The 15,117-nt window shown below is 37.5% G+C and overlaps 1 protein-coding gene across 3 annotated transcripts in view; it reads left to right on the forward strand.

Moving 5' to 3' along the window:
- The window catches only part of LOC113528520 (uncharacterized), a 150,235-nt gene extending 136,402 nt beyond the window's left edge, over positions 1 to 13,833 (forward strand). The window contains exons 1-2 of one of the 3 annotated variants that reach the window (XM_026917114.3): positions 1,294 to 2,912; positions 10,079 to 13,833. In XM_026917114.3, coding sequence (XP_026772915.3) covers positions 10,171 to 13,290 — 3,120 coding nt within the window. In that variant the 5' untranslated portion in view covers positions 1,294 to 2,912; positions 10,079 to 10,170 and the 3' untranslated portion in view covers positions 13,291 to 13,833. Of the gene's footprint in view, positions 1 to 1,293; positions 2,913 to 2,946; positions 3,155 to 10,078 lie in introns of those variants that run through there. The other 2 variants (XM_026917116.3, XM_034310264.2) reach the window with 2 other exon arrangements.
- The last annotated feature ends 1,284 nt before the right edge of the window (positions 13,834 to 15,117 follow it).

The raw sequence follows: 15,117 nt of genomic DNA on the forward strand, positions 1-15,117 counted from the left end.
CACACGAGCAGCGTGTTACAGACGTTTTTAACATTTCGTTATATTGTTAAATATAACTTATATATAACTTAATTCGATAAGAATTTAAATATACATTTAATTAGACATGAATAAATTGAATAAAATGAATAAAAGCTATGTGGAAACAGGCACAGAATTAACCAGCTAAGTAGTTGAAAGGTTTTTTTTTTTTTGGGTCGTTACTTCAAGACAGGAAACCATCGAGATGCATGATATGGAGTGGTGCAGGCTGTGGTGCTACACCTGTGGAGGATATTACGTTATAGCGACAGGGATAAACATGAGCAATGATGCCGCTCCTGTGGTTTTGCAGGCTTTTATTAGGTTGACTATGACTCATGTAATCTAAAATATAGTTTGTGTTTTAGAATGTGAGATTCTCACTACTGATTTAGGGCTGCTGATTGGTGAATAGAAGCAATTTAATGCTAATAATGTTTCTATAACATTTACCTTGCCAAATGGTTGTTGATTTACCTAAACATATATTTTATAAAATGTATGAGGTAGTCCCATAAATATGTATGTTAGAGTTAGAGATGTAATACACTATATGGCCAAAATTTTGTGGACACCTTACCATCACACCCATATGTGGGTCTTCCCCAGACTGCTGCCGCAAAGTTGGAAGCACACAACTGTGTAGGATGTCTTTGTATCTTTGTATGTTTCATTTTTCCCTTTTACTGGAGCTGAGGAGCCCAAGAAGGCATGGGTTACCTCGGTTGGAGTGGAAGAACTCGAGTGGCCTGCACCTCAACCCCACTGAACACCTTTGGGATGAACTGGAACACCGACTGCACCCCAGACCTCCTCACCTGACCTCAGTGCCTGACCTCACTAAAGCTCTTGTGGCTGAATGATCACAAATCCCCACAGTCATGCTTCAAAATATAGCGGAAATCCTTTCCAGAAGAGTGAGGGTTATTAAACAGCAGAGGGGGGATTAAATCTGTAATAGGATGTTCAGCAAGCACGTATGAGTGTTATGGTCAGGTGTCTACAAACATCTGGCCATATAGTGTACAATTACAGGTGTTTCAGTTAATACTAGCTATCTAATGTTAAGTTACCCATCTAGTAACATTAACAGTTAGCTAACCCAGCAATAGTTAGCTAGCTAGAGCTAGGTAGCTAACATAACCAAAACTCCAACTTGTAGATATTCAATATTAGCTAAGTTAGATAGTATGTTACTATAATTAGTGTAAGCTATCATGGTATCATGGTAAATGTATGCTGCTTAAAACATACATTTTAAATATTACACTATTAAAAATGGAAATTATGTAAATAATAATGATTCAGCATGCTTCAACTTTTGATTACAGCAACTCCAGTAGTGTCTGGCTGCAGATCTCCTCGCTCCCAAGTCCAGGAAATGATGTCACTTTGTTTGAGGAAATGATGTGAATTTTAACATGGTCGACAATGTATATTTGAAAGGTTTAACTATCTATCTTACTTACCTACAGCGTGTGAAATGGATCTGAAATAAAATAAGTTGCTTTTTGTTTGTTTTATTAACTTCAGGGAAGAGAAAAATGAGAGGCTGGTGAGAGAAAGACTGTTTATAGCTGCCATAACGTAAGTGATAATTAGTAATTTACTAGCAAGTAACGTTTTTTACACAGACATTCCACAACATTAAATGTAACTATAAATGGATAAAAAGCAACATGTGTCGTTCATCGTTCATTAATAAGTTAAAAATTGTAATCATTGGCAAATCTGTGTGGTATATGAGGAATAAAACATTTTGGACATGCTGTTATTGGAAAACAATCAACTTTGTTTTGGTAAATGGTAACATCATTGATTATTTTCCTGTAACAGCACGCCCCCTTGTGTTTCATTGCTTACTTGTACCACAGAGCGGTTAAATGCTCGAATCTGATTGGTCAGAAAGTAAGCATTATTTTGTTCCGTTATTATTAGTTCCGGCTGTAACATGAACTTTAATATTAAATGCGCTGTTATTGTTTCTATAGTAACAGGTCATGCACAGAGACTTGTATGGCAGCACGTACCTTAAGACTAACAGTAAACAGATTTAAAAACACGGTGTTTAACAACCCGGCGGTGGATTTGTGCCGGATAACAGCGCAGTCTGTCGTGTGTTATTCCTGACTTAACAATATTTCTTTTTTCCCTTTTATGTTTCCATTCACTGTTGTGGATTTTGTTTATTTTATATACATGTTTTCTTTAACATGTCCACAACAATTTTAAAAAAAAACGACACCAGTATCATTTTTGATTTTTGACATAGCTTAAATAAGGAATTACTAACAGTATCAGTGGAAAACGTTTCATTTTATTTTGGTCTGCACAGATTCATAAATGGCACAGCTCTGGTGAGTTAATAATATTTATCACAGTGTAACTCCCAGAGCTTGCAGCAGAAATGTCTCGTGAAGCCGCTCAGGACGGAAATATTCCTGGTGGCGGAAATGACGGAAGTCGTGATAACTCTTCGCCTGCTGATGTCAGTAATGACATGAATGTAAAACAATAGTACCGAAATTGGTACAAACACGATTTTCTACGTGCCCGCAGGAGTTAGGAGCAATACTCACACCTATTCAGGCTGCAGCCATGAGAGAAAGTAACGGTAATCGTGTAAAACAAACAAAACAAGCAGGCGGAAAAGACCGGAAGCTCCGGACTGCACAGGGTTAAACAGAGCGGTGTGGTGAATGTGTAGAGCTCTACTGTAGTGCACCACACACAGCCAATGGGATGCGCGCGCTGCATGACTCAAGCACGGATATTTTGCGTTTATTCCCGGGAATAAAACCGACACGGGTGGATTACTACGCGTTATAAGACGCCATGGAGCAGCGGACTACACATGCGGCGTTAAACGGAGGAGCGGAGCCGCGGAAAAGGTTTGTGTTTTTACACCGAGAATGTGCGGTGGGAGGGAAGGAAGGGAATTCGACATGGCGGCATTTGGCGCAAACAAAGAGTGTGTGAGTGTGTGTGTGTGTGTGTGTGAGTGTGAGAGTGAGTGAGAGTGAGTGCGCGTGCAGAAATGTGCGTGCAATGCTGACGGAAACCCAGGCACGCGCGCACCGTTCTTGTCACGACAGGTTGCGTGTTTTCTGTGTTTTGACGTGCCAATATTGCGGTCAGTTTTAACGCGGGTTAAGTCTCAATCCCCGTTTACTGCCATACTAATTAATTATATTACTAATCATATTACTAACATTAATAATACTCCTAGTGCTACAATACTTGCTTCTGCCTTGTTTATCTATTTTGGTATAGTTGTACTCTTCAGTTTTGGTTTAATGATGTAATAATATCGATTTGAAATAATGATGTTGTAATGACAGCGTTAATTTATACAACAATTTGCATAATGCATCCAATACAGTAACTACTCAGAGAAGAATACGTGCACTTATGCCGTGCTGGTAGTAATGGTCACTTAAAAACACTATAAAGAAAAAAGATTGTCCATGATTTTAAAAGAATGTTTCATAGCTGGGTTCAAGCAATAAGCAATATTTTAAAAATCTTAAACGAGCTGAAAAGCAAGTAATGAATTCGGTCACCAAGGAATTGAAATGCACAAGTAATGTTTTATTGTATTTTAATACTACAGTGAAGTTACCAAACTGTACTTTTGGCAGTTGCCACAGTGGTAGTAACATTAAGGGTCCATCTTTTGAACCTATAGTATGTATCTTTTACCTGGGAAGGTACATGTGGTGTACTTGTACTTAGCTTTTGGAGTAAAAGTTTATAGTTGTTCCAAAGATCTAATTAAGTACCTTAAATAGATTTTTGTACTAAAGGTACAAAAGGTGCATCCTTGACGGTACCATTCCAGGAACAGGAAAAAGTACACTTTGTTACCCTGATTTCTAATAGAGTAATATTAAAATACATTATTTATTGGTAAATACAGTAATTGCAAGATGATGACTTGGAGACTATTCAGAGCTGTTCATCTCGTTCCACTTGGAAATTTGTTATTTCTCTGGCAACAGACAACAGCAGATTGGATACAATGGGAGTTATGATGGCCAGTATATTTTGGCAAACATTCATCTTAAAATTCTTAACATACTGAACACTAAATTTAACTGTGAATTGGTTGCACTAAGCATTCTTTAATTTAAGAACCAAAAGAAGAATCTCGTGTATTTAAACTCAGACATCTATTTAAACTCAAAGACAGTCATTTAAAAACAAAGCACTGAATACACTTTGAATAATGGATTATTCAAAGTGTAGGAAAAAATTTTGAATGGTTGTTTTGTCTGAAAGGGGCAGCTTTAATTTTGCTCTCTTTTTCTGGTTTGTTTTAACGTAGAGAGCTAGAATGCTAGAAGCAAAACAAGTGATCTCCTATACAGTATTGAAGATGAGGTCATTAGTAGAGAATGTTATAAAATGTGTGATTTAAATTGAGTTAAATCTTGATAATCCGCTCCTCATGACCTTGGAAGGAAACCATTGCTATTGTTTTTTTGTTTTTAATAGAAATGTCACATACTATCAAATCATTTTCAACAAGTTACTTAAATGAAGACGTTTGAAGTTCGAACCTCATCATTACCGTAACTCTGCCAGTAGAGCATGAAAAGAAAGCACCCAAACACAAGGGTTTATTTTGGCTAATATTAATTTCTTGCAACTTTCCACCCAATAATGTTAAAGAACTAAAGTAAGTCTCTTTTAAAGTTGAATTTTTTTAAGTTAACAGTGGCTTTTTTGGATGGAAACAGTGTTCTGATTGTAGATATAGTACATTTAGATGCCACGTTGGTTAGGCCACAGCGCTCTCACCACTGCAGCCCGGGTTTGATTCCCGGCCAGGGAACCGACCCCAGCCACTAGGATTCCGTGCAACAGTGCGCACTCAGTGCCGGTCCCAAGTTTGGGGACACCAGAGGTGAATTGAGGTGAATTAAAATTGGGGAGGGTTGTGTCAGGAAGGGCATCTGGTGTAAACCTGCCCAATCAAATACGTGGACCAGTGATCCGCTGTGGCCACCCCTAATGGGAGCAGCTGAAAAGGAACTTAGATGCCACTTTGGGCAACATTTCACATGTCTTCAGCATTGCCATTTTGTTGGTGGAGACCTTCTAGATCAGGGTCTTCAACTGGTGAACACAACAGACCCAGCAAACTGACTGAACCGAGTAGTTGGAAAAAATACTGAAGCAGAGACAATAATTGTATGAAAAAACTGGCTGTAGTTCATCAACTCTTAACTTTCTAACCATGACAAATAGCAGCTTTTGTATTAGATTCTCTGTTGTGGCTTATACAATCACATTTATGTAAATTATTTAGCCGAAGGCAGCTCATCAGACCAGAGACTAGTTACAGTGCTAGAGACATGGAGTCAGAAAGGGGAAAGATTTCACAGACATTTATAGATTTTTCATTTCATTTATTCTTTCTGGTCTGATTATTGAACAGACAACATGGCTTGTTTTTTTTTTTTTTTTTTTGTTTTTTTTTTTTAAGGAAGCTGACAACAACAAAAAAACATAATGTTTAAAGACAGTTGGACAACGTCGAATGCATTTATTCTTCCTGCATCACAAAAATAGATGTGTCTCATTTGTTCAAAGTCCAGTGGCACTAGTAAGAAGTGGTAACATGACTCACCACTACAAAACAAAACATAACCACTTCAAATGCTCTTGGTCATAGCTGTAATCCATAAAAATTTAACCATTGAAAAGTAACTGTTGATGCCGGTCAGTTATATTAGTTGTTTATCCAGACCTTTGTAAATAAGGAATTTTATGTAACTGGACTTTTACAAATTTGAGTTGAATTACTCCTTCTCTAAGTTAACTCCATTGAGTTTAAATGAATTTATAGTGGTTTCTTTTTTTAATGGCTTGGTGGCTGGGTGAGTTTCCTGTTTATTACTCAACATCAGGTCTTAGCTAATATTCCTAATATTTGGTAGATCAATACCTGACCATGTCAACTTTTAATTTGTTTTTACGATTGGATTTGTAGTTGGATTAGTGATTTGCACGAATGTATGAAAGTATTGAGCGACAGTAGCTAATGCGGCACTTTTGATTTTCTATATCTGTGGGTCTGATTGTTTATAGTGACAATAAGGGCTGGAAGTACAGACTGGCTGGTTACCATCTTCATCGCCCCCATAAACACACTTGGCGCTGTTGATATAGAATCAGCCCTAAAATAGAAACTCGGTCGTAAACATAATTATATATTCTAGCAATGGCTTTCTAGTAGTGTAATCACTTGTAGAGGTGACAACTTTGAAGGCTTTCCAAAGGGAAGGAAGGGGGGAAAAAGGAAGAGTAAGCAAAACAAAGAAAATAGAATGGAAGAAATTAAACAGATATGTCGATTTTAGATTGTGAGCTATTAAAATGGCTCCACGATCTGTTTTCACAGAGAGACTGTATGTACCTTGATACCTTGACACATTTGATCAGTTGCACTGTAAACTGACATGGTACCCCATGTTGTTTTATGAACCAGGCTTTACTCTGTTCACTAGTCCATCTTGTTTTGTGCATGACAGACACACGAGCAAACCAGTGATGACAAAGAGAAGGCAGTTCCTTAGCTTACAGTTCCTCCTCATTTTGCCTGCCAACATAGCAGCATAGCTGACAACACAGAGGAGTCGGTGTCTAAAAAATTCAACATCAGTTAATATTGGATTAACTGGATTATACACGGCGTAAGCATACATTGTTTGCAGTATATGCAAAGGCAAGACTAGCATGTCGAGGAAACATGGCGACTTTGTTAAACCACCAAGAAAGCACCCCAAAGACCCAGATAACACAGGGAGTGCATGAACAGCAAACAAATTAAGTAAACAAATGCGTTTGAAAAAGGCACGACTTACAAGAAAACGAGTAAGTACTTGTAAGTACTTGATAACTACAAATGTAAAACTATGGTAATGTATTCAGTATTTAAATGTATTTATATATTCACTCGTCTGTCACCTTTCCATTTATTGCAGTTTAAAATACTGAAGACAGTAGTAGTAAATAGGCGCTCTGTGCTTGATTGTTTTCATTTTTTTTTTTTTTTAAGTGCACTTCATTAAAAATTTTCTTGAAAAGGTACTTAGGCCTAAGTAGTCTCTATTTCTTTGAACTTATGTTTCCTTGTAGAGGCACACTTCCATCAATATGGAAATTAGTTTGGTTGTTCTGTTCACTAACTTGCAAAATAGTCTTAAAAGCCAAGATAAAGCTCATGATTATATCGTGGATTGTGATCAAGCCTGAAAACGTTGTAATATATTTTTTGCCAGATTGCCCACCCCTAGTGCTGTTACTTATTGTCCTCTACTATCGTATTTCACCTGTGTATGACTACCTCTAGAAGCTGCTGTATCATTCTACAAAATGCAAAATACCATTTATCTACAAAATACTATTTTAAAAATTGAACCTTTTATCAACACCAATAGAGTCCTTAAATCTCACTAAAAGAATGTGAAGAGTTTCTGTATGTGAAGAGGTTCGGGCTTGCTTTGCAAGCACTGTAACAACTTCTGGGATGATAATAGGCACTATCCAAACCAGCATACAAATCACCAGCATGACAATTTGGAACACAGCTGTCATATCACAGAAAAGCAGAAGCCAAACAAAGGCGCACATTTCTGGTTATAGAAATAGGCTGATTGAATTTGGAGCTGTTGTCATATTGGACACTTGAAGGTAATGAAATAGTTGTTTAATTTGGTGTTTAAAAAAAAAAAAGCAAAAAAAAAAAAAAACCCAGCGCAGACAAACATGGTTAACACATGCAAATTGCAACAGGCAGGCAAACAAATGTAAAGCCAGGAGAAGTAGAACACTTAGTGATGGAGTAGATAAAAATAAGACAAGCAGAGACTAGCAAACCAAGATCCATGGTAACAAGTCTCTGAACAGCAGCACTGACCCACACATAATTTCGCAGAAAAGCAGTGCCTACCAGGGGAATATATGGAAAATATAAGTATATAAAGACAAGGATGACAACAGATCACAACACAAATGAGCCAAACCAGGCATGAGGAAACAAATTGGAAGGGACAGGTGCTAACAAAGTTCAGGGACATAGACAAGAATCCAGTAAATATGTACGACACCAGTTAATGTGCATGTAAACGCTTTAGATTGAGATTGAATTCATCTACAAGAAGCGTGTGTACCTGAATTTTGACAAATTTTGGCAATTGGGAAATGGAGACATAATAACTTACAACATTCGAAAGATAACTTGGGTTCATATTATAGCTGTTGGATGTGACACATCAACAGTTTGTAGTCAAAACCTACAATTAATTGTAGCCAACCTAGAGAGTTACAGCTTTAAGTAAATACTCACTATTGCTCTCTACAACAAGAAACATACCATGCACTGTTATCAAAAATATTTAATGCTATTTTTCAGTATAGAATGTAACATAAATCCATAAATCAACATTTTGTGAAATTCCTCTGTGATCTTTGAAAAAGGGACTTGAAAGAAGATGTACAATTTCATGAGTGCAAGTCATCTAGAAACTAAGATTTTTGGTTCTTTTTTATGTACATTTAAAATGGTTTTAAATGGTTTTAAATCTAGAATGTGGTTTAATGTATTTCCACTTGTACTCTAGTTAGTCTGCTAGTCTAGATATTTCATAAAGGAAACTGACATGCATATCATAATGACACAATGATTCTATTATATATATATATATATATATATATATATATATATATATATATATATATATATATATAATATTATATATATATATATATATATATATATATATATATATATATATATAATAAATTTTTTTCAAACTTTTCAGGCTTATAGGACGTAACATATTTGTGCTGAGTAGACAGAACATCTTCATAATTGCAGTTTGAGATAAATAGTGAATTGCGTGGACATCTGACCATAACACTCATTTGTACTTTTTGAACATCCCACTCCATATTTAGTCCCCCTTTTGCTGTTATAATAACCTCTACTCTTCTGGGAAGGCTTTCCACTAGATTTTGGAGCATGACTGTGGAGATTTGCCCATTCAGCTACAAGAGCATTAGTGAGGTTGGGCTCTGATGTCAGGCTAGAAGGCCGTGGGTGAAGTCAGTGTTCCAGTTCATCCCAAAGGTGTTCAGTGGGGTTGAGGTCAGGGCTCTGTGCAGGCCACTCGAGTTCTTCCACTCCAACCCTGGCAAACTGTCTCCATGGACCTTGCTTTGTGTGGAGGGGCACTGTCATGCTGGAACAGGTTTGGGCCTCTTAGTTCCAATGAAGGAAAATCTTATTTGACTATGCAAACTGCTGTTATGAATAGACATACCTAGTGTTGTCTTGGTAGCTAGCCAATCTCATGGTTATATCCAAGAACAAGTGACTCATGAAATAACTTAATCCTTGTCTGCATCAGATGATGTTGAGGGACACTGGACACCACTGGGCTATCAAAAAACTAGCTAATTTCAGTAACCATTAACTTTGTTCACCTGCAGTTTAACTTGCATTCATGTGCTGATATCGTCCTGACAAAACTATGCCTTGGAGTTTTCACTGGAGCATTGGAGCCCAAACACTTCTCTGGATACAGTACTCCTACACAGGTCTTCTGTTCAAATGAAAAGAGCACATATACGATCACTTCAGGTTTTCTTTATGTTCAAAGCTTATAACTGAAGGGCTTCTTCATTCTTGGGAGGCGGATGGAGATCCTATGGTGTGTTACTTCCACATTCACCTCTCGCTGCTCTAAGAAAACCTTCTGTTTGTGCCAGTTTGTAAGGCAACCCTAACTGCACAAACAATACCAATTTTCTTCAAATCCATCACTTTTAACGTTAACTATGAGAGTCTAAATGACAGTGTGATGGTCAGGTGTCCACGAGCCTTTGGCAATATAGTGTATGTAGTCTTTTCATTATAATTTATGTCTAAAAAAACTTGTAGATGCACAGTAGCAGTGAGGTAAATTAAGTATGTAATTATTTTAATTGAGTTCAAAAATTACCTTTAACAAATAATGATATATTTTCCTTTTTTCTCATTGTTTAGGTCCATTACAGCTCTCTACTCACACAAATGGATCATTCATCTACCTTAAGAGTACCGATTATAAGTGTACTTTGGTTTTTACTGAATAACTTATGGTCTCAACCATGAATTCAAACAGCTTGCAACAAAATTTCATCTTATTTCTCGAAAAGACAAGAGAGACTAAAGAGGCACCCAAAACCCTCAATGGGCGTCTCAATTGCGAAAAATGCCGCTTTTCAACCAAAGACACTGCGCTATTTGAAAGGCACGTGGCTCAACATGAGGAAGTGACCTTCTCCTGTACTATCTGCAACCACATCTCTTACTCAAGAGTCGAATCTCAACGACACCTTGTTAAACACAAAGGCTCGTTTCCCTACAAGTGTAATTGGTGCACTTACGGAGCAGTCAGGAGGGACTACATGGTAAAACACATTCAGAGGATACATGGGAAGTCTGCAGATGGAATCTTCACAACTGATTGTACTAAAAAAATTGAAGGGACTAAAGGTCTGTGCCTGCCCACTCCAAGAACTTTGGGTGGACCTTCATGTGATGTAAAGGTTGTGAGCCATTCAGCAGGAAATGTGTCCAGTCTACTTTCTAGTGCTAGTCAGACAAGACCTAGTGCACCATATCATGTTACAAGTACAACTTGCAGTCTACCCATTATTAAGTCTCAACCCTACATTGTGCCCAGTACTACTCACACAGTATGTAAAGTTACACAAGGAATTATTAATCCACCAAATATCACTGTTAAAGAAGTAGGTCCAACTGTAGGTAAAGCAATAGAGTATATTAAAAAAATGACTGAAAAAACATCCTTGGAAAAGACTGCTGTAACAAGTGCACTTCCCAGAGTTCATGTTGGCATATCTGCAGATCGTGCAGTTCAGCAAAAGCCACCGCTTCAGAGCCACGTGGTAGGTACCACAGAGAAGACAGCAGTTCAGTCCAAAATAATTCCGAAAATTCAAGTTGGACTTCCAGTCACTACTAATAACCATCTGAAGACACTTCTCAGCAACCAGCGTGAAGCTCCAGTAGAACAAAAGTCAGTCATTTCTGGAGCTGTACAAAATATTCCAGTGGCACATGTAGTACAAAGGTCTGTTCCATCTTCAGCAAATACCACTATCCCTGTTGAGCGATTCAGACAGGGAGTACCATCCATAAAACGTGGGGCTCAGACATCAGTTAAAAACAGTCAACACAAGGCAAGACCCAATATCCTTGTGAGGACACCAACTATGACTCTTGAGTCAAGTACAAAGACAGATGTACAAATGGGATTATTAGCACCCTTAAACCAGCCCATCCAACACAACAGACCCTTGATGATACCAAGTCCTGAGGAGAGAAACCCTCCCCGGTCCAGTGTTCAAGTGGAACTGCTAGCACCTTTAAATCAGCCCATACAACACAACAAACCCTTAACGGTATCCTGTCCTGAAGAGATTACCATCCCGGCTGGATGCCTCGTTGAATTGGTGGAGGTGAAAAATGTCAACGGTACACGCGAATTGGAGCTTCGGCTAGTACCACAGCAGCTTACTGGACCTCAGCAGGGGGACTTGAAAAGTACTACTGAATCTGCTACAACAAGCAGATTGTCATTTAAATGTAGGGTTGCTACAGGTGATAATCAACCAATAAATATGAACCACGAAATCAAAACCCCAAGGGCAAATGCCATTCCTGAGCACCTGGTCCAGCGCTCATATCTGAAGAAACCTTCAGCAGATGACAAGGTAAATGTGAAAAATGAAACCGAGGTGAATGAGAAAGTGCTTTGTTCCAGGAAGATTGGAACTCAGGCACCAGGATCTTCAAGTAAATGGTTCCACACTGTCTCAAGGTCAGTAGTGTCTAACCCTTCAGAATCACCCAAGTTTACGCAACAACTATGTGCTGGACAAAAAAATGTTGCAACAGAACCGGTTAAGCCACTGTCTCATGTGCACTGCACAGTAAAAAACATTTCTCCACATGCAAGTAACAAGAATATTACAGCTGAAGGTCTTAAATATGAGCTCAGAGCTGGTCAACTAACACCAAACAAACAGGAAGATGCAGAATTGAGTTGTCAAGGACTCCCTGTCATTTCATCTGTTTTTTCACTGTGCCCTATTCCTCAAGATACTCTGAGCCATATTCACACCAGAGAAGGAGAGGCCCAGATATCTGTAGATTCAAGATCAAAAGAAAGCATAAAAAACACGGACAACCCAAGAGTCTGTAGACCTACCCTGAAAACAGAGGATGAAACAAGATCGTTGACTGACAGCATTCGTAAATCTGGTCAACTTACTGAGAAGAAGGATGAGATTTTAGAAGAACCCAAGACACCTGAAGATATAGTGAAAGAAAAGCTAGATGCTATGGGGGAGAAGACATTTCCAAATGATGAGGAGGACAAGATTATACCAGAACTCTCTAGATCTTCAACTGATGCTCTACAGACAGATCGGTCATCCAGTATGAACAGTTCATCAGTGAGCAAGTCTGACCATTCCACACAACCTGAAAAAATGGAGAAAACAAAGTTGGAATCAGAGAAGAGCTTGCTTGCAAAGAATGACAGTCCTCTCGCTTCGTCCATGAATCCTATAGTAGCTTTGATCAGAATGCCAAGCTTGGAATTTTTTTCCCTTTCAGAAACTGCAAATAAAGATCAAGAGAAACAAAATAATGAGGAAAGCATAACTGCTCGTCCTGTTGTCTGCTGCACGTCAAATCAGCAAAACCTACAAGAAAGAACAATTAAGCTGGTTTTAAAGAGAAAACGGTCTGATACTAACACTGATCAAGACAAAAGGATAGGCCTAGTATGCATTGATGTACCACCCACAAACAAGAAAGCTAAAAAAGAAAAGAAGAGGGCTAAGAAACACAAGTCTTCTAAAGACCAGCAGTTGTTGGGGAAAAGTACAATGGGAAAAATGTGTTTAACGCCGCTAAAAGATGATCAACTAGTCAAACTTCCAGGACCAAATCAACCTGTGGTGGTTCTAAACCATCCAAATCCACTAGTCCATATGGTCAGTGCAGAAGGTCAGCACTGTAGAAACTCAGCTCCTGACCTCTGTAATCAGGATGGAACCACTCTGCCCAAACCTGTGAGAACATGTCCTGCATTTAAAATGACACTGAAAAAAGTCCAGGGACAGAATTATCAGGTCACGGAGCTTCTTCTAAAAGGTGTCTCTGAAAAAACAGTGCTCTGACAGCATTTGTTTTTAATGAGCACTGTTTTTAACAAACCCTGGTTAACTATGTTCATCGTAGGTTTCTCCTCCATCTGTACACCTTTGCTAGTGTTTTACCTAGCTACTTTGCAAGCTAGATAGATGCTGCATTTGGAACAGTAGGATGTAGCTGCTAGGAACACCAGGCTTTAAGGGGGTTTGCTAAAAACAGTATTGGAATACAAGGAAATAATTTTTTACAGTATTTTTACAGTGTTTCCTGGAACGTCGTTTGGGACCCTTCATGACATTTTAGTTGTTATTTAATGTTATTCAGTGTACTTCAAAATCTACTGAAGGGATCCAAAATCGTAATCTGGATCTAGAGCAACTTGTTACATGTACAGGAAAGCTTTTATGTTTGTATATAAAGAAATTTGGTTTAAAGAAATGTTTTTGTACTTTTGACACAAGAACTTGACATTTCCAATATATCACAGTGTTCAGCGTCAGTTATTCCACTATAGAATTTTAACATAACCACACAAACAATATTTAATTATTATTATTATTATTATTTTTTTTTAAAAAACCTGGAGACTTGCCTCTTCTTAGATTTTAGAGCACTCCCTAAATGTATGAGATATCCTTTATATGTATGAGAGAAGTATGAACACTATTTTATGTAATGTGCCAACATCAGTAATGAAGTGTTATGAGGCAAATTGGTTGAATGTAACAAATTGATAAATTTATAGCCAACATGATGTCACCGTTTTTAGGAACTTCTGTACAAGTTTGGATGGTATTAAATACAAGATAAAACTGCCATATAACAATGTAACTATTTCATATTTAATTGTCACTGTATACTGTCATATGAATCTATTGCCACACCATTAGATATATGTTTTTTGATTGTTAAACCTGGCTGACAAATGTCCTGCCCTTTCTTAAGTTTTATATTAGAGATGCACTGAAATTTCAGCCACTGAAATTTATTAGCCAAAACTACACTTTCAGTTTAAATGCCAGAAATTTCACCCAAGAACTTTTCCATTAAGGTTTCAATAATCACTTCTAAACACAACATTCTGGGCAATATGCAGACCACATACAGTTCTTTTTTTTTTAATTTTATGTTGTTTTTGACTGCTCAGTTGTTTGGTGTATTTCAAGGACGGACCTGTCAATACTGGTGTTCTTTCATTACCTTGGATTTTTTTAAATAAATGCTATTAATTATTTATTTGAATTTTCAGAAGCATTTGAAAAACAGTGCCACTCCGAAGCTGATTATTTTCCTATAACAGCATATCTCAAAATGTTTTATTCCTCTTACTACAGCAATTTGCCAGTGCTAACGAATTTTAATGTGTTATGTTAAATAATGATATTATACTTTTTAGCAGTTTACAGTCACATTTAGTGTTGCAGAATGTCCACAAAACAGTTAGATCCTGTTAGTGCTTCCATTGTAGCAGCTATTCACTAGCCTTTTTTTTTTCTCTTGAACTGATTTGCCTTGAAAACTTTCTGACCAATCAGATTTGAGAATTCATCCATGCTGTGGTATACATTGTATTAAATTACAGTTTAAGCAAAGAACTTTCATTTCTGTGCATCACTATTTTATATATTTTAGAGCGTGACGCTATTTTTGCATTACAGGGTCAAAATGGCAGATTTTTTTTTTTTTTTTATCTAAATATGACACACTATAGCTTTTCTAACTGTCACAAGTGATCCTGTTATAACCTCTGTTTCACGAGTGTAAGAGAGTTCTCATATTCCAGTTGCAAATCCTAGTGTAAAATGTTCATGTAAGGAATAAAAACACTACATTGAAATTGATGTTAATAGGAA

The sequence above is a fragment of the Pangasianodon hypophthalmus genome, chromosome 13, assembly GCF_027358585.1.
Source record: "Pangasianodon hypophthalmus isolate fPanHyp1 chromosome 13, fPanHyp1.pri, whole genome shotgun sequence".
NCBI classification, from domain to species: Eukaryota; Metazoa; Chordata; class Actinopteri; order Siluriformes; family Pangasiidae; genus Pangasianodon; species Pangasianodon hypophthalmus.